Here is a 22063-nt window from a genome sequence, read left to right on the forward strand (position 1 = left end):
GAGCATCTACTACCGGGCTCCCAAACCCCTCCTATAAGTCCGGGTAGACGTCACGGTCATTGATCGGTCAAAAAATTTTGAACCCAAACCCTATTTTGTGCCCACCTCGAACACTCAACTCAGACACGAGCGATGTCCGTAGTCTAACGCCCACCCCAAGCATCACCCCTAAACACGCCTGCGGCACTGCATGCTACCCCAGTACGTCCTAGCCGATGTCGGCCACCTCAGACACCACATGTTTGAACACAGTTTGACCACTTCTTTTCACATTTCTGGAGGACATATGTGATGGCTTTACTTAAAACGAGTTCTTTGACTCGTCATTACTGGATGGCGATACCGACGATTATGAGTTTCATGATGATGTTGAGTATCCTCGAAGCAATGGAGAAGGGCGATGTGCTTGTTCTCAACCTCAAGGGTTCTACCTCGGGCATGATAACTATTAATCAGAGTAGGCAAATGTCCATGTTGATCTCTACTGCACCTCTTTTGCAACCAATCCGATATTTTAGGAAGGCATGGTGCTACAAGCTCGTTGGGCTTTTGTTTATGGACCTGCTACTACTTGGGATCCTTAGATACTAGTATGTATGCACGTGCAATGCACGTCTTAAAAGAATGGAGTGATTTTGAAGCATGACTCGAAAAAATATAACGGAGTAATTTAGATAAATGGAATTCCACCCACAATTGTTTTTTATATTCACACAAAAAACTGTACATTCACATCTAAAATACAATAATGTAGGCTCATTAAAAAAACTGTATGTTACTCTATCCTTTTTTTCTCCCCATTCTCCTCCAAGGGCTCAAGTCGTCATCCGCTCAAACGGTAATATGGCCCATGAGGCATCACATATGGGCCTTTTTTTCCTGGAAGGGCCACGTGAATGTTCTAGAACAGAGTAGAGGCAACATCAGTCTACTGTTCATGGCGAATCCGGCTGATCTTAGCTCTTGGATTTTGGAGACCAACGGTTATGATTGATGCTCTGGATCCATTTCAAAACTCGTACACTATAGATAGTATAGATATTGAGGGAGGTGGTAACTGCACATGTAATGCGACATGACTATGGAGGATGTCGGCGATGATTTGGATAATGTTGATTTTGATAGATCCGGTCGGCCGGAGAACATAAATCTCGATGATATTGTAGACCCTTTGTGGATACATTATGGAAACCAATAGATTTGTGATGTTCTTCATTTTTTTCATGTTTGAACAATGTTCCTCTTAAAAAAATTTATGTCTGAACACTATATTCCGACTTTAAACTAAGTTTTTTTAATTTGCACGATCTATTTCTGTGTTTAAACTGTATGCCTTTAGAGTATTTTTCAGATTTGGTTGAAAAAAATGAGGGGAAATGTTGACCGGCTAAATGTGGGAGGACTAAGCGGTCACCTAGGAGTTTGCACAATTGGCGTCACACACGTTTCATCTTTTAAAACCATCTCATGCTCCAAGGAAAATTGCGCAGTTGAGTACCCGAACGTCAATATTGCGCTGGTGAAAGAGTAGCTCAAGTTACATCTCGCCATCACAACACATGCATGACAGGGACCAAGACGTGTGTGCAAAACAGGTCGATCGGTAACTTGTCCGACCCACACACACTCGCAGGTCACAACTGATCACAAGTCGCCGATGGAGTCGCTGTTGGAGAGTGAAGTAGAGACGGCCGCTGCTAAGCTACCTCAGCTAGAGCCTCTAGACCATACACTCGAGCATGGCGACCGGCAGGACAGAGTCGCGGTGCGTGCACCACCAATCCGGACCGGAGCCAAAAAAGATCTCGATATTTCGCGGACTCGGCGCCCCCTCTATGAACGCGGGAACAATCCCGGGTGCGGCTGGCGGCCGGAGCCCGTCGGCCGAAAGCCACGATCGTCGTGCTCGTCTTCGCGTCCACGCAACCGCCAGCGGGAGCAGTGTTGGAGATGGAAAAAGTCTGAAAATAACCTTGATTTCGTTCTCCAAGTCTGAATCAAACCCTGAAGTCTGAATCCCTGAAATTGTCACCCTGTATTTTTTGATCCCGGTTTATCCAGACCCATTAGACGTTTGTTTGCACTGGGATTGAATATGTGGAGGAAAGAGGGGGAAATAGCTGGACTGACAATGGGTCCTATCATTCTCATAAACCCCAATATGTTTTCGCTCCCTCCCCTGTTTCTGCCCCTCGATGCTTCTCCTCCCGTCCCTTCTCCTTCCCCTTTCTCACAGCGGCCATGGCGATTGGCGGTGGTTGATCTCAGGGACGGCAAGACGATCACGGCGGCCGGAGAAATCTCCTGTAATCCCCTTCCTCCTTCTGTTCCTCTTCTCATCTTTGCATTTTTTTTGCCGTTGATTGTCCCTGGTTAGGGTTTCTGGGCAGGAAAATGAGGTTATTTAGGGCATTGATTTGTTGGAAAACATTGGATTTACTTTTACATCTAGTTCGGAATAGCTATACTAGCCATTAATTTTCGTCCAAAAATGTGTGGCAATGCAGGTTAGGGTTTGTGCTCTCATCATGGATGCTTGCGACAAACTGAATGTGCGGTTTAATTTCGGTGGGCAATTTGTTCGAATTGGACCTACTTTAGACTATGTTGGTGGAGATGATGCAATGTCAGAGATTGAAAGGGATAAATTATCTTTGCCAGAGATCAAAGGATTTCTTGGTGATCACATACCTTTCAAAGAAAGTATGAAGCTTTACTTCCTGATCCCTGGTAAAAAACTAGTGGATGGCCTATTATTTTTGTGTGATGATGCTGGCTGTATGAAGATGTCTGAATACATAACTGATGGAGGAGTGGCTGAGGTCTATGTGGAGTACTTTGGGGAGCAAGATGATCAAAGTGCAAGTGACAGTGGTAGTGATTTTGAAAATGAGATGGGCAATGAGTTAGATGGAGGGAGTGATACAGAACCAGATGCAGTCATAACTGCAGAGGAAGATGTTCAGATAATTAGTGGAAATCCATCATCATTGACTGCAAAAGAAAGTGTGCTTGTACCAAATGATAGTGGTGTTATAACCCAGGTTATTAGCAGCCCTACAAAGCACAATTTCAGAATGAAACAGAGGACTAAAAGTGCACATGTTGAGATACAGAGTTTACAAATTGAGGCACAAAGTTCTCAGGATCAGCTACATACCTCTCAGGTCATTAATCCAGGAACACATAGTGATAATGCAGCAGACCAACATACATATGAACATGAGAGTGATGACAGTGGCTCTGCTATTTCAGACAGTGAGGAAGATGATAGTGATTATGTGGCAGGAAGTGATGAGAGTGGACTGGAAGAGGAATATGTTGAGCTAAGGGAACAAGCAAGGGCTTTTAAGAAGAGAATTAGAGACTCAAAGAGATGGGCTAAGAGAAATCCATCTGGTGCCGTTCCAATAGATCTAGTGGCTAATGTGGAAGAAGTGGTAGGAGAAGACCACTTCGACTCAGATGACGAAGATTACTCATACGATGAGGACAGTGATCATGAAGGAGAATTTGTTAGGAGGAAGACTAAGTTCCCAAGGTATAACCCTAAGGTAGATATTCCACTATTCTGCTTAGGAATGGTTTTCAGGAGCAAGGATCAGATGAGAAAGGCACTAATAAAATATGGACTCCTGACATTTAGAAGTATAAACTTCATGAAGTCAGAAGAAGGGAGGATTAGGGCTAAATGTGGATGGCCTGGATGTCCCTGGACTATATATGGTGCTTATACTAGCAGGTGTTCTAGATTCCAGGTGATCACATATGAAGATCAACATGAGTGTGCACCTAACAGAGACAATCATCTTGTCACTGCAAAAGTTATTGCTAGGAGATATGAGCATATCTTAAGAGCGAACCCCACATGGAAAATTGATAGCATTAAAGCCACTGTTTTGAAAGATTTCTTTGCTGATGTATCAACTTCAAAGTGCAAGGCTGCTAAGAAGATAGTGTCAGAGAAGCTACTTGCTGGACTGAAAGATGAGTACACCAAGGTGTTTGATTACCAGCTTGAACTACTTAGGAGCAATCCTGGGAGCACAATCCTTGTTGGCTTGGACCCTGAATACATGGATCAAAATATCTTCCAAAGCTTTTATGTGTGCTTTAGTGCTATGAAACAGGGTTTTAAAGCATGCAGAAGAGTTATTGGGCTTGATGGTTGTTTTTTCAAAGGAGCATGTCAAGGTGAGTTGCTATGTGCTATTGGTAGAGATGCTAATAATCAAATGTATCCAGTAGCTTGGGCAGTAGTGGAGAAAGAAACAACCGAAACTTGGGAGTGGTTTATTGGCCTGTTGATAAAGGACTTGGATATTAATGATCAAGGTGAAGGATGGGTGTTCATATCAGATCAGCAGAAGGTATGCTGTTAATTATGAGCTTTTAAATGATCATGTTGTCGAAGCGTGAAACATTTATGTTGGTTTTTAGGTGTACTCATTTGTCTTATGTACAAATTCTAAAAAAATTCCAACTTCTGTGTAGGGCTTGATCAGTGCAATGCAAGACTACTTGCCAAAGGCACAACATAGAATGTGTGCTAGACACATCTATGCTAACTGGAAAAAAAAGTTTAGAGAGCATGCTCTGCAAAAGAAATTTTGGGCAATTGCCAAGGCTGCAAACAGAGAAGATTTCATGTATAGGAAGGCCAAGTTAGCTCAAGATACACCTGAAGGTGCAAGGGACATAATGAGGACAGAGCCTAAGCATTGGGCAAGAGCATTCTTTCCTGTTGGGTCCCTTTGTGACTCAGTCGATAACAATCTATGTGAGTCCTTCAACAATGCTATAGTTGAGGCCAGATTCTATCCTATCATCTCTATGCTAGAGAAGATTAGACACAAGATGACACTTAGAGTCCAAGAAAATAGGAGCAAAAGTGAAAAGTGGACATCTAGTGATATATGCCCAAACATTTTCAAGAAGCTTAAGGTGGCCATCAAAATGACTCAGTTCTGTGATGTGCTCTGGAATGGCAAGGAAGGGTTTGAGGTGAAACATGTCAGTGGCAGAGGAAGGAGCTATACAGTGAACTTGGACAAATGGACTTGCTCTTGTGGTTACTTTCAGCTGGCAGGGCTGCCTTGCTGCCATGCCATCAGTGCCATATACAAGAGTGGAAGAAACATAGCTGATTTCATTCACAAGTGCTATTCAGTTGAGCAATTTAAGAAGATATATGAGCACTGCTTGGATCCAGTAGAAGGACAGGAGAGATGGCCTGTCTCAGACAAACCTAGACCACAAGCACCTGGGTATGTGAGTATGCCAGGTAGGCCTAGGAAGAATGACAGGAAGAGGGAAGAGGGAGAAGCACCTAAAGGAAAGAAAATGTCAAAGCATGGCACTAAAATTACTTGCAGCATGTGTGGCCACAAGGGCCACAACAAGACAGGCTGCAACAAGAATCCTGAAAAGGGGAAGAAGAAGAATGCCTTCCTGAAGAAAACAGGCAGGAAAATGAAGTCATCTGAGGTAAATACAAGTTCACTCTCTTTTTTAAATGGTTGTACTTTTATTTTAATAATTTGTGCAATGACATACTCTCATATTTTGTAACAGCAAGCAAACACTGATGCTCAGATCAGAGCAAGCCAGCAGGCTAAGAGCGGAGGAGAAGTTCAAGCACAAGCAAGAATAAGTGGAGGGAAGAGGAAGGCTACAAACAAACAGAATGTGCAAGCCAAGAAAAAATCAAAGAAATGATATGATGGACAAGTGATTTAAGTTAGCATATTAATGAACTGCTGGTTATTTCATTTTGCTGGTTATGTCACTTTGCTGGTTATGTCACTCTGGTCATGTAGTACCAGATATGTGTTGAACTAATGCATCTATGTAGAACTGAACCAGTTATGTCTTTCCAATGCAAAATATCCAGAACTAGTGATTTCGTCACTCTGGAGAAATTTACCTGTTGTTTATGTGATATGTGTTTATGTTTTTCCAATGCAAAATGTACCAGCTGCTATTTTGTCACTTTGGACAAATATGCAGAAGTAGCACTAGCTGCTATTTTCTAAAGTTGCCGACCAACAAAATGAACCAGCAAATGTAACATCATCCAACAATATGAAGTACCATTCCATCATCCAACGATTACATCATTCTGCTAGTACAAAATTTTGACATTACATTCATCTTCTAGCTGTCAATGCAGGACAAATCTTGCAAATAAACCTGCCACTAACATGATCATGCCATAAAACACAATGCTGGACATTTGTTTTCTTTCTAAACTATCACATCTTGCCCTATTTGCTTGAACTTCTGCATTTTTCTTCAGAACTAATTGTCTCAATGCATCCTCTGTTCCATTTCTCTGCATCTGTTCTATCCATTGCTTCCAGCCATCACCACATGCAGCTTCAAACCTCCTGATTGCATCCCAAAGATCCATTAGTAGTTGTACAACAAATGGGGAGCAGGGATCATCATGCCGCTGAAAAAAAAATCCACAGCCATCTCTCTGAATGAAACAGTTCATACCATCAGAAACGGAAACAAGGACAAGGAAAAATTACAAGAGAAGAAGATTGGAAGCTTACTACAATTCCATGAACGCAGCAGTAGAATCTTCTTACAGTGGCATTCCACTGCCGGCTCGTACGCCATGGCGTCCTCGCAGTACGGCGCGGACGACCTTGATGGAGCCATGCGCCCACGACCTCCGCCTGAGTACGACGCGCGGGAGGAGGAAGACGTCGTCGATTACTGCCGAAGCCCACCTCCTGCTTGAGTAACCGCCGCCGCCGCCGCCGCCGCCCGTCTCCAGCCTACCAACGATCCCTAATTTGGTTCCCCTGCTCAAGCCCTTAATTTCCCCCCGCCGCTTCAACTTAAGTGAGTACTGGAAGGGCCCGCAGTCAGTATAGCATTGCATCCAATTAACCCCTAATCCCTGCCACGTAAGCAATCCTGAAGGCCAAACCAGCTTTTAGCACTAATCAGCCGGGATAAACCGGGATCAAAAAATACAGGGTGACAATTTCAGGGATTCAGACTTCAGGGTTTGATTCAGACTTGGAGAACGAAATCAAGGTTATTTTCAGACTTTTTCCGTTGGAGATTGGATGCGGCTTTGGTTTGGGTGGTGGATGCGTCGAACGGGAATACGCGATCGTGGGAGAGAGAGGAGGGGGTGAGGGTGGGCCCGGCAGCAGCCACGTGGCGTCTCGACGCGGTCCTGCCGCGGGCGGATCTGGTTGGATTCCCTCCTCCGGTCATGGACGACGCATGCAGGTTGCAGGGGTGGTGTCACTTTCGTCGGATTCGTGGCGCACAGCGCACAAGCCGTCGCGAGCATGCGGAAAAGCAGACGGCGCAGGGGGCCGGCCGGCCGGCGGGTCCGTCTATCTTTACGCCTCGCGCCGCTCGAATCACGCGCCGTTTGCTCGCACGGGCCCTCTTTGCTGCAGCACTTCCCGGTCGAACGGATGGTGGGTGTGGGATCAATCACACAGTACTTTTCGTTTCTTCTTTTCTCTTCGTTTAGAATACAGTTGGATCACATTTTCTTTCCTCAAGACAGTACTATCACAAATTTCTACCTTATGAAATATTCCCTCCATACGGAGCAAAATGAATGAATCTATACTCTAAAATGCATCTATATGCATCCGTATGAATGAATCTATACTCTAAAATGCATCTCTATCACAAATTTCTTTTAAAGAGCTCGTTGAATCAACAACGAGAGGAAACCACAAAGAGCTCCCTAGCCAGCCGCCTCCTACCTAAAAAAACTAGGGTTTCTCTGCCTCCCGCCGGCGCCGGCGTTGGTCCGCCCCGTCTATCGTGGCCTTAGGGCCATGGGGACAGAGTGGATCCCGGTCCTTGCCGGTGGGAGGGCTCCGTTTTTAGATCCTTTTTCGAGATTTGTTGGGGTTTGTGTCCTACTCAGGAAGGCGAGATGGCGGCGACTCCCTGAAGGTGGAATAAAGGTCTCCCTGCCTAGTCCCCGTTCCGGTGATGCGTCTAGCATCGTCGGTGGGCGTGTGGAGGTGTGTCTCTGGTGGATTTGCTCGGATCTGTTCGTCGTTCGTCTTTGTTCGTGTGTCTTCAGGTTGGATCCTTCTTATCTACACTCTTCATCGGCGGCAGTTGCTGTTCTGGTGCGTTGGTTCTACGGGGCCTTAGCACGACGACTTCCCGACTGTGTACTACAACAAGGTTTGCCCGGCACCGGCGAGGGAGGGGCGATGACAGCGGCGCGCCTTCGGCTCGCTTCAGTGCTTGTAGTCGCCGCTAGGTGGTCTACAGATCTGGATGTAATTTTTATTATTTCTAGTGTTCGTTGCACTATCATAATTGAGGATGAATAGATCGGAAGTTTATCCCGCAAACAAAATGTGATCCATAATGAAATCTCTACAAAGACTTATATTTAGGAACGGAGGGAGTAATTAATTATTCTACGCAACCTCATCACAGAACGGGGAGCTCTCACAGTTGCACTAAAAAGAAGAGAGTTGATTCAGTATATAAGAGAAATCAAACACAAAAACAACACAAAGCACGATTAATTTGGAAATAACCGGCCGAAAGACTGACCACTTATCTACACTAGTAGACTGCTTGTGTGTTGTCATGGGCGGACAATTTTTTTGTAAAAAAAAAACCTCATTTTACTCCCATGAACAAACACATTGCACACAATGTTCAAGTACAAAACAAAGTCACAAACGCAAGTATTTTCTCTGTATTCCAACAAACGCCATGCTCCCCTCTAGCCTCACTTCTCCGTTGAACTTGTCCCCCCTCGCCTTCTTTGTCCATGCATCAATCATTCTCTCAATCCATTGCCCCTTGACTCTTCATGTGCCTTCTTTGTCCACGCTTGAAAACCAAACTTCCGTGAAATTCTTTTCTCGAATAAATGTATGAGCATCATTTAATACATTGGCATGGCGGACAAGGACGATGATTACCTCACGCCGCAGAGGCCTACATGGAGTAGTACTACTGCCGCTCCGGTGACCGCAAGGGAATGTGCCCGGCGAGAAAATGGTGACCTCCGCCGCCCCGCTCCGTTTTTCTGCATTGTTTACCTACATTTGCATGGAATGTATGGATTTGGGGGTGGCCACTTGAGGAGCACGACTCTGGCCGAGGAGTAATAGGTGCTGACTGGTCACTGTCCGCGGATATATAGGGGGTCAGATTTGTGCGTTTCGGTTGTAGATGCTCTTAGGCCGGTGTCAGATAAATTTTTATGCATTAATGTTTATGAGCATGTATTGTCCCATTACCTGTAAATATAACACGTGTCTATATTATTACTGGATTTCAAAGTCGGTCATTGTGACGAATCTTCATTGAGTACCTTTTAGAATTTGTTTATGCCTTTACTCTTCTTTGGAGCTTAATTTGCTCACATAAGTGGTTCTTTTAGGTTCATATTTGTGTTTACATAGTGTTTTAGTCACTCTACATTTCTATATATCTTATTTAGTTTCTCATATACTAATCTACTGACATGCATGCTTAGAACATGGGATTAGCGCGCCGACAATGTACAGTCACAACTTCGTTAGTATTGTTTAGCACATTATAAAATCATAGCATAATGATTTTTGCCATGCTAATTTTCCTTCTGAGACACAGGCCGTCGTTGAATTCCTACGGTTTAATTTTGTCTTGTTTTCTGGCCATCTTCATCGATTCCGCGAGATTTCCTCCATGCCATTATCCGCGTATGGCTAGACTCTTCTGATTCCTTTAATCCAAAGCATATCATTTACCTTCCAATCTGGAAGTGCGCTTCTGCACTGGGGAAGATAATGCGGTCGCGGGGTGATGTATATGACGAGTGGGCCAATGTAGTTAGTGAGAGTAAATCCTGGCCGGGATCATTTATTCTCCATTGCGCCAAACAAACATACGGAATTAATCATCGGTATGTCCAGGGTGCTGATTTCTGTGATTAAAAGTTTAAGATTTATTCAGACTTGAGTACGAGTTCAATGCTTATTTTAGACTTTTCTTGACTAGAAAATGTAGCACCAAAATCCATAGAGCATATCCCATGCACGGTAAAATATCATTTCTCGGATATCTATTACTATTTATTGTTACTATTAAGTTGCATGGGAGCTCACAAAAGGTGGGGTGAAAGACGGCACCTCAATCGCCGGTCGGCAACCTCACTTGCCCGTGACCTCAAGGTCACGCAGCTGGATTGCCGCGCGATGTTGCGCGACCATCTTTTGCACGAACCAGCAAGGCCACCGGGCGTAACGCCAGAGGCAGCCCTTGGCGAGATGGATACCACTTACCAGACACAGTGACAAATACCAACTCCAAAAACTTACCAATAAATCGCACAGTCCGCAAAAAAGAAATGCAGTTTCAATTCCAGAGTGTAAGAGCAATTCTAACGAGGCGACCCATTTCGTCTGCCGCCGTCCGTTTGGGTCGGCGCGGACAAAAGTGAAGGCCCAACGCGCCGACCCAAACCCAAAACGCGTCCGCTTCTCATCCGCGCCGACACATTTGCAGCCCAAATTTGCGCCCCAAATGCGTCGGCACGGACGCGGAACGAACGCCACGCGCGCCTTCTCGATGTCCGTCGCGGCTCCAGCTGGCGGTCGCCCAACTACCCGCCCCTCTCCGATCAGCTTAATTTATGACCCCGGGCCCACACGTCAGCACGGCGGTCGTCTTTTTTAAGCCGCCCCTGTGGTGGGTCGTCCTCATCCAGTTCTCATCCCCATCTAGACCACGCTCGCTCCCCTGTCGATGGCAAGCAAACCCTAGCCACCCCAGCCGCCCAAATGGGGCTCTTCTCCGGTAGCAGCAGCAACTCGAAGGGCAAGGCCCCCGCCGTCCCGTTCCCCATGGAGTTCACCCCGCCTCCGCCTGCTCGCCGGTAGAGGCAGCGGGTGAACGTGCCCGTGCACCAGGCGGAGTGGCACTGGCGCCACCGCGTGCCGCTGTCGTATCCTGACGTGACGCTGCCGCACGACTGGCATCTAGATCCGAAAAGGATCCCAATGCTGGCGGCGCCGCGGTCGGCTAGGGCGCACGCGGAGGAGGTGCGTCGCCGGCGGGCGCTCCTGACGTCGGAGAAGCGCCGCGGCGAGGCCTATGCCTACGACTCGCCCAACTGAGCGCGCTGGTTCGCCTTTGAGCACGAGGAGGCGAGGCGGAGCAGCGTGCGCGAGGTTGACCACAGCGTGCCGCCGCCGCCGCTCATCATCAAGGAGGAAGACCAGGCGGCAGAGGACGCCTACCAGCCGGCCCTTGTGGCCGTCTACCGAAAGAGCGAGGAGGACGAGCAGCGCAGGGCGAAGGCGGCAGAAGAAGAAGAAGCTCGGTACGAGGCGGCCATGGCGCAGGCCATGGCCCTCTCCGCGGCCCGTGACTGTGTGGTGCCGCCGATGGCCCCGCCGTACCCTCCCCGCCGCCTCGCCAAAGCCGAACATCATCCGGAGCCGGAGCCGGAGCCCATCGAGCGCTACTCCTGGACGGGAGTAGTGCGCGAGTGGTGAGGGCGCCGCCGGTCTGGATGCAGGCCACGCCGGAGCAAGAGGCGGCGTACCTCGAGCACTGGCGGCAGATCCGGGTGGCAGAGGAGCGCCGCGAGGGCGAGTACCTCGAGATGCTCGAGTGCGACGCCGAGGTCGAGCGGGTCAAGGCCGAGGAGGAGGCGCGCCAGACGGTGGCACTGCCAGCGCCGGCACAGCACGTGCCCGACATGGCCGCGCTCTGAAACACGGCGTTCAGCTGTGCCGGTCCGGCGCCGACGCTCATCGACCTCACGAACCCCGACGACGACGCCTAGGGCAGCACGCTGGCGCCTAGTTTTTAGTTTGTTTTTATTTTTCTTAAATGCTAATGTGGACACGTGGACTCCCGCCGGCCTTCGTGGCCGGCTTTAATATTTAATTAATTTAGTTTTTTATGTTAATATGCATGCATTTAGTTTTTTTTACGTCGTCGAAAAGGGGTCGCGCCAGCGTTGGACGCACGCGCCGACCCAAATACGGAAGCGGACACTCGTGTCCGCCTGACCGACCCAAACGGATAAAAAGCGGACGAAATCGCCGTCCGTTTGGATAGGCCCATTGGAGTTGCTCAAAATTTATAGAACCTAGTTGGTTTTGATCCAGCAAGTTGCAGTTCTAGTACCACTTGTACTACTATGTTGGAACGACTTCCAACAACTTGTATCCTGAATCCAAGAAAGCATCACCATGTTTCTGTCCATACACATTCCAAGAAAGCATCGATCAACATGTTAAGAAAATCTTAATTAAAGGTAGTAGCACTCAGGCAGTTGCAGACATGTTTTAGACTAGCCACAGTGGGAGTAACTTTAGCAGTAACATCAAGTCTAACTCAGCAAATTTGCTTATGTGGCGATGAGTTAATAAGGAGAGAGATAGTTACAGTAACTTAGCTAGTTACTGTAACATCACATGTCCCAATGCAATATGAGTCTATAACCTAATAAATGAAGCTTTGTATGTTACCACACTTATGTTACTACCCACTATGAAGGTAGTAATATAGTCTAGGGATATGTGTATGTTACTAGTGTATGTTACTATGGATTGTGGCTAGTCTTAGCTTCTTGTGGACATTTCTTAATCCTTCCGCATTATTCAACTTTTGTTGTCTTGTCAGCCCGCAATAAAGTGGTGATACGGAGTCACACTCAATCATTCTTGAAATACTAGTACTTAATTGTACCGAGGACCCAAAATGTTCAACAACTACACTACACACGTGCAGTGTAACTGCCAGCTAGTAGCTAGGCTGCGGCCGCCGCATGCAGTGGCTAGTCCAACACGACGCACATGCCCCGGTGTCCCATACGAGCGTCTCACTCTCACCAACGACTATGAAGAGGAAAAGGTAAGCGGTGTTGCGGACGATTTTACGGCCGAAATCAAAACATTCGTGCGTTCGTGCGTCCTGTTTTTCCAAGTTCAATTCAAACGATGCACACTGCGTTCAAATTGGACCGGATGATCGGTGCATTTTCTCTGAATTTTTCAACAACCGGATAAGGTTAGGCCATTTAGATCTGACCTGATCGAGCTATTGGAGGCATCAGTCTCGATCTCTAATTTTCGCGTCAAGCCGGAGTGTGCATGGTCAGTCAGAGTGCCGGCCGGCCACTCTGAAGAATAGGCTATTCCCTCTCATCCATATTAATTGTCCCAGTTTTGATGTAAAGTTAGTACTAATGCTGCAATGATTGATTTGGATTAAAGGGACTGACATGCACATAGTACTATGAACGATTAAAAAACAGTTAACCTGTTGTTAATGAACCACTGTGTCTGTGGTGCATGATTACTCCGTGGTTGAGCGGCTGTGCAGAAAACTGTTGCAACTGCCGGCACCAGCATCCATGTCGCATTAGAAAATGGGAGGCACTATTTTGCCTCCCTTTCCCGGCTCTCTGCTTTGTAAATATATCGCATCGATTCAGTTGTGTTGCTGTTCATTTCATCTGTTGGAACATATGCTTATCTGATTATCTCCGACAAAGAAAGCATTAGTAACAGAATGCCACTTGCGTGCATCAGCTGCTTTCACAGACACTTGGCTGAATTTTTCTGTTTTGTGTGGAACAGATTCTTTGTCTCAACTAGCTGAAAATAAAGGTAGGCCCAAGCTAAAAATGGGAGGTTATGCTCTGCTCTCTGCCAAATTTGTGACCTTTGGGAAATTGGATACTCCTGATTTCCTGCATATATCATCATAGCCATTGGTGAAAGAACAAACTCGACAGGCTTGTGAGAAAGTGTTAAGTGTTATTCATTGCTCGTCGCCTAACGTTTCCACGACCGAAAGCGCTCAGACAGACACGACGATATACATATCCTCCCCACTTTGAGAAATACGGTGAAACGACGATTGGCGACGACGCACGGTGGGGAGGATAATTGTCGATAGGCCTAAACACAATTCTTCCGACAAAACGTGTCACTGATTAACCGTTCCACATGCGTGTGGAACAATGGAACATTTGCAGGGTACGGCTGGGCACTAATTAACCGGTCCATGCGGCGATGCGGCAAGAGAAAAGCTTCCAATTCATGCCTTAAACATAATTAATTTGAGAACAATTTTTTTACGGGGGAATTCAATAACAATTTAAAGCGCTTCTATTCCTTAGTACTCCCTCCTTCCTAAAATATAAAGCGCGGTTTGATTTTTCTGGTCTTCGTTGCACAACTTTCACAATGATTTTCATGTATTATATGTCTGTAAAATTAGTATACATACATATGAAATAAAATTATTTTGCAAGGTAAATAAGGTGCCATTTATACATGTTCAATCCATATACTTTGATATGTATTAATGGTCAAAGTCGTGCATCGAAGATCGTAAAAAGTCAACCGTGCCTTATATTTTGGAAGGAGGGAGTAGCTCAGAGGAGGTATCAGAGGGTAATTTAATCCTAACTGTTGACTGGCTAAGGGCAAATTTGGCCACCAAAAATTTGTAAGTACAAGATGGATCTGTTTTAGTCATTCCAAAATAGTAACTTCCTTATATACTATGCATGTTGGTTCAAACTAAAATACATGGTTCCCTAAAAAAACTAAAATATACTCTAAATCCCTTCTCAAAATAATAAAATACACTCTGCATATGGAGTATATCTTAATGCATAATTTTTTTGTATTGTTGCCACGACCTTCAGTGTTAGATGAACAAGGACACACGATTTATATTTAGTATCTAAGTAGGATTATGCTTATGTACATAAATGTTCATATTGACAATTTTTGTATATGTGTGTGGCACAAATGGCAGAATTAAAAATATTCCTAAAATACTTACGTGATTATATAATATTATGTATGCATATGTGATTAACTACCAAAGGAAAAAATGAGAGCAAAAACATGTATGCATATGTGATATTCTCTCATTTTTCCTTTGCTCTCGTTTTTCCTATGGTAGTTAATGATAGGTGTTACCCGTAAAATATAAAATAAAATAAATAATAGGTGCTATTGGTTCTACTGTTGATGTCTGTACTTTTTTGTTTTTTGCATCAAACTCTGGGGATTTTATCAACTAACAGCAATCCAGTTACAGTCAGCCACAAGGTTGTCAACAAGAAAGTCAGGGCTCTTATCAAGCCAAACTTCTGAAATGCCCAATATGTAAGCTTAAGGCACATTGATCAGCAACTCTATTGTTGTCCTTGCTTACATGACGGATCGAAAAAGATGAAAAACTAGAATGTCTATCCCCGATTTCATCTAACATAGGCGCGATAATCGAGCGAGAATTATTGCGCGAGCACCAGAGGTTAACAACCTCTAAACAAACAACCTTCATGATCACCTGAGAAAATCTCCGAAACTGGGCAAAGTTTACTCCCTCCCGAAGTGAAGTGAAAGTGCTTCAACAATGAATGGGTTGGTATCCCTGACAATGGCTTGCTCCAAGGTACTTACACAGCTGACCTTACATTTTTTTTAAGTAGTAGAGATGAGATAGAGAGTAGAGATAAAGATAGAGAATTTTATCACTGCATGGGTGGGGGTCAACAACTCAATGGAAATCTCACCAACTACAGGAGGAAAACTGCAGATACTACTAAACTAAATTATCCAGTTTATTTCAAACTACGTACCCGAAATTAAATGAAGGTTGGTGTAAGCATGGGTGTAGGTGTAGAACGATTCAACACGAATTCCAGACATCATGATGAGAGAGAGAAACTAGACACTGCTCGCCAGGCAGTTGACAACGAGAGCGAGTTAGTCATATGGTACTAGCTGTGGATGCGTGTATACTTGTGGAGTCCGTTACCTTTTTTCCATGAATAGAGAATGAACTTTCTCTTGGTGGAAAAAATACACATGTACTGAAAAGAAAAACCCAAAAACTTAACCCTTTTGTCCTTCCCTCTGTGTCCAAATAAATCAAAAACAGAAGTGCATGTATATATTCACATGCAGGGATTTTTTTAGAGAATGTCTGCCTGTACCATGCATGTTCTATGATCAGATTAATTAGATATGCCAAAGTTAGACATCAACCCAAAGACCCAGAGACAGACATGCTTGAGTGCACTGCACACGCGTCGTGCTAGAATTTTTCTACGTATAGGTCATGTTTGGTCATGGTGTTCTACATGCGAGTTCACATTAAAATATCTTGCCCTTTAAATTTTCCATTCAACCCTATCCGTTTAAATGTGTGATGGATAAAATCAGAAGAAACGACCATCATAATTTGACATTTAGTAAGTCTGCTGCTGTCTCTACCTCACCAAACACAGTGACACGTGATCCAGAACTGATCCTCTTATTTATTTATTTTGACAGGACAAAACTGGTCCTCTTACCAAGCACCAATATCATTTCACCCTGAAATCCCATCGTCGCTAAAAAAAAGAAATGCAGTTTCAATTCCAGAGTATAAATACATAGCAACAAGTTGGTGATCCAGCAAGTTGCACTATGTTGGAACGACCCACAACTTGCATCTTGGTTCCAGGAAAGCATCAACACGTTTCTGTACATACCCTTAATTTCCAAGAAAGCATCAATCAACATGTTAAGAACTTACTAACCCCGCAAAATTATTTTTTACTAAAACGTAATAGTACTCAGGCCAGTTACGGACAAGTTGCAGCTTCTTCTGGACATTTGTTAATCCTCACCGAATTATTCAACCATTGTTGGCGGACTAGTATACAGTAATGGCGCAGATGAGTCACAATCGTTTGTTGGTCTTCTCTAGCTAATCATTCATTTTACAAATACTTAATTGTATCAAGGACCAAAATAGTTCAACAACTAAACTACGCACGTGCAGGCTGCAGCCGCCGCATGCATGCAGTGGCTAGTCCAACACAACGTGCACGCCTCGCGCCTCGGTGTCGCATCCGAGCGTCTCGCTCACTCTCACCAGCGAAAATAAGGACGATTCTGTGGCGGAGATCCCAAAGTTGAGAGACCAACCAACAACCGAGTCCGCCAGCACGCACGCATGCATCCTGTTTTTTCCCAAGCTGAATTCGAACAATGCACGCCGCGTTCGAATTGGACCTGAACCGGATGATCGATCGGTGCATTTTTCTTCTGAAATCCCAACAACAGTTAACTTATCGTATCCAGATTCTGCACTGACAGGCACGTACTAAAAAGAATTAAAAACAGTTAAGCCGTTGTTAACGAGCCACTGTGTCCGTCAGTCTGTGGTGCATGATTGCTCCGCACCTGCTGCGCAGAAAACAAAACTGTTCCAACTTCCAACCGCACTTGCCGGCGTCGGCATCCATGTCTCATTCGAAAACTGTAGATCGACTGACCCGGTCCGGTGCTGCCTGCGTAAGTGATCGAGACGTCGCCGTGTGTGTTTCCTACTCTACATGCGAGCCTGGCCTTTGACCCTGCAGTGCTCACGACTCCTGAAATTGTTTTACAGCAGCAGCAGCAGGAAGCTGCCCTGAGTCCACTTTCTTCTCCTTTTCCTAAAAAAAATCTCCTGAAACTCCAAAACGGGTCTTGTGAAACACGAGGATGGCATGCAGACAAAAAGAGAGACGAAACTTGGCGCTTCCGTAATCACTTTGCTAATGTGAAGCTTCACGCCTCTGGATTACGGATTCCAGTTTGAGTTCTTTGTGGAGCCACCACTCTACCTCCCTCTCACATTCCTGGGTCTCTGCTTTACTAAAAATTGCATCGATTCAGTTGTCTTGCTGTTCATTTCATCTCTTGGAGTATATGCTTATAGGCCAAGGCCATTTTTTTATCACCGGCGCTAAAAAAATGAACCAGTCGCGTCCCAGAAGCCCACTTTTTGCTGGTTAGGGCCGAATTTGACGCCCGCAGACCCAGGCCTAACCGGGCGCGCTGGGGGCGCCCGTGGCGCCGTGGGAAATTTTTTTAGCGCGAAAGCCTGATGGACCCGTCGAGTCAGCGACTAGCCGCGCTCGTCATCCTCATCGCCTCGTTTTCCCGCGTGGAATCAATGCCAAGGCTGCCGCCGGTCAGCCTTTCATGGGCGGCGCAGTGAAGGCACGCCGACTCACGCCCCGCCCCTCTCGTCATGCGTACACACGTCTGCTGCCGGCTCGCCGCCCACCCGTGGCTATAGAAACATAGCCCCCCCCCTTGCCGCTGGCCGCACAATCCCTCACCAAAGTCTTTGTCTCCCTCTCTCGCCGCGGACGCCCCCCCTCTCTCCTCTCCCTCCACGCCTGCAGCCATGATGGGTGAGCGATACCCCGAAGACGGAGCGGCGGCCAATGGCTTTGGCCGCCGCCACCTCCACGAGTGGGAGGCATACCTCCTCCACGACGCGAACTACCCGGCGGCGCCCGACATGAGCGTGCCGGGCTCGTGGAGGCTCAGCACGGGCAGCGTCCCCGTCCCCCCGCCGCCGACCGCCGCTGGCCGCCGCCACGCTAAGATCGCGTGCGTTCGGGCCTCCCTGCCGGAGGAGGTGCTTGGCCTTCCGGACAACGCCGCCGGCAACCACTCGTTCTGGACGGACTACTTCCGGTGGCGCCACAAGGAGCAGATCGCCTCCACCAACAACGCGCCGGTGCGGGGACGCTACAACGTCGACGGCCGCCGCCCGTGGTAGGGTGTCCCCGGCCGTACTCTCTACGCCGTCCTCGAGCACCTCAAGGGCGGCAACGAGCCACCGCTCGAGTACCCGGTTGCCCCGGTCTCCCGCCAGAGTGGCAACTCTTGGCTGTCGAGGAGCATGGCGAGTGGCTCCTCCTCCTCCTCCTCCGGCGCGGCGCTGCCCGCCAATGTCAAGCTCGAGCCCATCAAGGCCGAGCCTGTGGTGGCGGCGGCCTTGTCATAAACAAGGGCCGCCGTCAGCCTTCTTCTCCTCCCCGCAAGCACCTCCGCCTGGTCAGGCTGAAGAGGGAGCACGGGACCCCGCCCGTTGTCGTGAAGCAGGAACACATCGACATGGCCGATGACGACGAGACCGCCCTCAGATGGGTGCGGGACGACTACGTCCGCGAGGAGATAGAGCACCAACGCCGCACCCTCGAGGAGATCGCCGCTCGGCGCCGCGGCCGCAATGAGGGCAGTGTCATCGTCCTCGAGGACAGCAACGACAAGGCACCGCCGCCCACCAAGCTCGTCCGCCAAGCTGACCCAGGGTTGGGCTGCAGCAAGGACGACGGCGGCGTGCAGGACGACGATGACGACGACAGCGACTACACCGTCTTCTACAACCTCATCGGCATGTAGAAGGCTCGGGATGGCGGCTGCGGCAACGGGCGGTGGCGTAGTTTCAGGTTTTTTAGGTTATGTCCTTCAAAGTATGTACAAATATGAATTAATTTCATACAATTTCGCCCAAATTTCGTCCAAATTCAGCCGAATTGATTTTCAACAAAAGGCTTTGGGGGGGGGGGGGAAGCAACTTGGGATGGTGAGTGGGAACCCGACCGCTCCCACGCCGAAAATAACACCGGCTCGCCCGCAGGAGGCACTATTTCAGTCCCGGGGGGCGCCGAACGAGTGGAGATGATCTAAGGCCAACTCCAGCGCGTGACCCCATCCCGTTCGGCCCCGCCCGTTTGGGGAAAAACGGACAGACCCCACGGCCCAGCGCGCGATGGCCTGGACCCATATGGTCCGTTTTGTATCAGGGCCGACCCATTTCGAGCGCAAACTTGCGCCGGGTTTGGGTCGCGGCGGATAGCAAACACACGAGCCGCTCGTCCGCTTCGGGGCTGCGTGGTAGGCGGACACCTACCTCCCACCGCCCGACATTAATGCGTACGCGCGGCCGGCCCCACCTGTCATCCGCCGAGGCGCGCGGTTGGCGTCCTTCTTAAATGGGAAGCCGTGGACCGGTCGCAGTCCATGCTCCGACTCCACTCACCCGCGGCCTCCTCGAAACCCGACACCAAACCCTAACTCTCCTTCCCCTTCCTCGAGGTCGCGGGCCGCCCGCAGCCATGGTGCGGTAGAGCTTTGGCCGCAAGGGGGCGCACGACCACGAGGCTGGCTCGTCCTCGGGCCGCCACCGCCGTGGCATCAAAGAGGAGCCCGCATCACCACCACACAGGGCCCTCACGCCTCCCGCATTGTCCATGGCCCCTACGGCCGGCGGAGAGCGCAACCGGCACTACATCAATGCAGATGTGTGCCGTCGTTACTGGGAGACGAGGACGCCGCTCCAGGCCCCTGGAGCGACGTGCACCTACCCAATAACTGACACTTGTCCACGGATCGGGTGCTGATCCCGCCGGTGCCTTTGAGCGGCCGTGCGCATCGCGAGGAGATCCAACGCCGCTGCTGCCTCCTGCCAGACGACCTCTACTACGACCCCAGGTACGCCATCGACTCCGCCCTCTGGGACACTTGGTTCCAGGACGAGCACGACACGAGGCACGCCTCCTTTGTCAGCACCTCATTGGCGCCGCGGTGGCCATGTAAGCGCGCGCGCGCTCCCAGCCTTCCCCAAGTGCGCGGGCGTAGGATGGTGCGCGGCATGACGGCGACGGCCTCTCCGCCACCACCACCACCTCCTCGCATGACAGAGGAGGGGGAGGCTCGGCTCCTTCGGCGTGCCATGGAAGACTCCATGAACACGCGCGACGAGCGCCAATGGGGACGGCCTGGAGGAGGCACTGGAACTCTCTGCCGCTGGCGACGTCGACTTCCCTGAGTCGGAGATGGTGGCCGTCAAGGAGGAGGAGAGGAGGGAGGAGGTGCTGGAGGAGGAGCCCGTCGCCGCGTTCCACCCGGGCCTGGTGGGCCAGTGGTGGAGCTGGGCGTGCACGGCTCCGGACATGGCCAACGATGTGGGGGGCGTGAACTGGTGCCCCACACCACCGCGGTCACCGGAGCGCGAGCTGTTGCCACGGGAGGAGGTGGTGCAGGCACCTGCCACGTTCAAGCAGGCTCCCGTCTACCAGGCACCGTCGCCCCATCTCTGGATGCTACCGGCCTATGTCGACCTCGTCAGTGATGACAACGACAACGACGATGCGTGAGAAGACGTTGACGGCCACGGCATCGACGGGCACGGCAGGAGCGCGCGGCAACGGTTTTCTTTTGGCTTTTTTTTATGTTAATTATGGCTGTGTACTGTGAAACTTGGGCCGTATTGTGGCCGTAACCCTAAATTATGTTTATGTTTTTATGTTTGTGTTTATATTTTTCCGCATTTTATTTTAATTTTTTGCGCTTTCTTAATCACGTCCACCCCAGACGTGATTTGAATGCGGCCGCGCGTTGGACGCACCAACAACTCAACGGATCCAAGCGAACATGGGCCGCACCATTACCGCCTAAAACAGACGAAAATAGGTGAAAACGGACGTCCGTTTGTGTCGTGCGCTCGAATTGGCCTAACAGAATGCCAATTGCCTTCGTGCGTGCACCGAACGATGCCAACATGTTCTCGACCAGGCCGGTCACCTGCCAAATCTGTCCACCTATTATTGGCAGAACACAACGGACATGACCAAACCCACTGCACACAACTAGAAAAAGGAAAAGAAAACTCGGTTCACTGCATCGGCTGCTTTACCAGATTCTTGGCTGAATTTTTCTGTTTTCTGTGGAACAGATTCTTTGTCTCGGCTGAATTCACTGCACCGTGAAAAACATAACGAGAGAGCCAAGAATAAGCATAGGTCCAAGCTAAAAATGGAAGGTCATGCTCTCTGCCAAACTTGTGACCAGCACAACACAAATAGCATAACATTCATCTTTCGGAAATGAGATACTTCTCCCTTGGTGAAGGCACAAGAACAAGCTGGGCAGCGCTCGTGCTCGCCGCGCGCACTTGGCCTGTGCAGAAAATGCTATTCCTCCTTGGGCGCCTAAGAGCATCTCCAGCCGGCCCCCCAAGACGCCCTCCTAGGCTACTTTTTGCGCGCCGGTGACTAAAATTTCTCCCACACGTCGCCCTCGAGGCTTAATTTTTACCGGACTTGACCAAAACTGATGCCGGCGCTCTCAGACGAAACTCAGCCCCCCGGGGGCAGTTGGGGGCGGAGAGAGAAGGATTTGCATGTGTTTGGCCCACAATCAGCTTCCCACTCCTTCTCCACCCTTTTTTTCCGGGCCCCACC

At 48.5% G+C, this 22063-nt stretch overlaps 1 protein-coding gene and 1 long non-coding RNA gene across 3 annotated transcripts; one reads left to right on the forward strand and one right to left on the reverse strand.

Annotated features, from left to right (window-relative positions):
* Positions 1-2075: 2075 nt before the first annotated feature.
* LOC123088182 (uncharacterized) lies at positions 2076-5928 on the forward strand. Its single transcript, XM_044510375.1, has 4 exons — positions 2076-2306; positions 2508-4370; positions 4495-5487; positions 5575-5928. The coding sequence occupies exons 1-4, from the start codon at positions 2196-2198 to the stop codon at positions 5716-5718; spliced, it is 3111 nt and encodes a 1036-aa protein (XP_044366310.1). The 5' UTR covers positions 2076-2195; the 3' UTR covers positions 5719-5928.
* Positions 5929-6067: 139 nt separating this feature from the next.
* On the reverse strand, positions 6068-7097 carry LOC123088183 (uncharacterized). Of its 2 annotated transcripts, none has more exons than XR_006441733.1 (2): positions 6561-7097; positions 6068-6454 (listed from the first exon to the last, which is right to left on the reverse strand). It is a non-coding gene; the product is annotated as an uncharacterized lncRNA (long non-coding RNA). The 2 variants fall into 2 exon arrangements; XR_006441734.1 differs by having other exon boundaries at positions 6068-6481.
* Between the last annotated feature and the right edge of the window lie 14966 nt (positions 7098-22063).

Source organism: Triticum aestivum, chromosome 4A (assembly GCF_018294505.1).
Source record: "Triticum aestivum cultivar Chinese Spring chromosome 4A, IWGSC CS RefSeq v2.1, whole genome shotgun sequence".
Taxonomy (NCBI): domain Eukaryota; kingdom Viridiplantae; phylum Streptophyta; class Magnoliopsida; order Poales; family Poaceae; genus Triticum; species Triticum aestivum.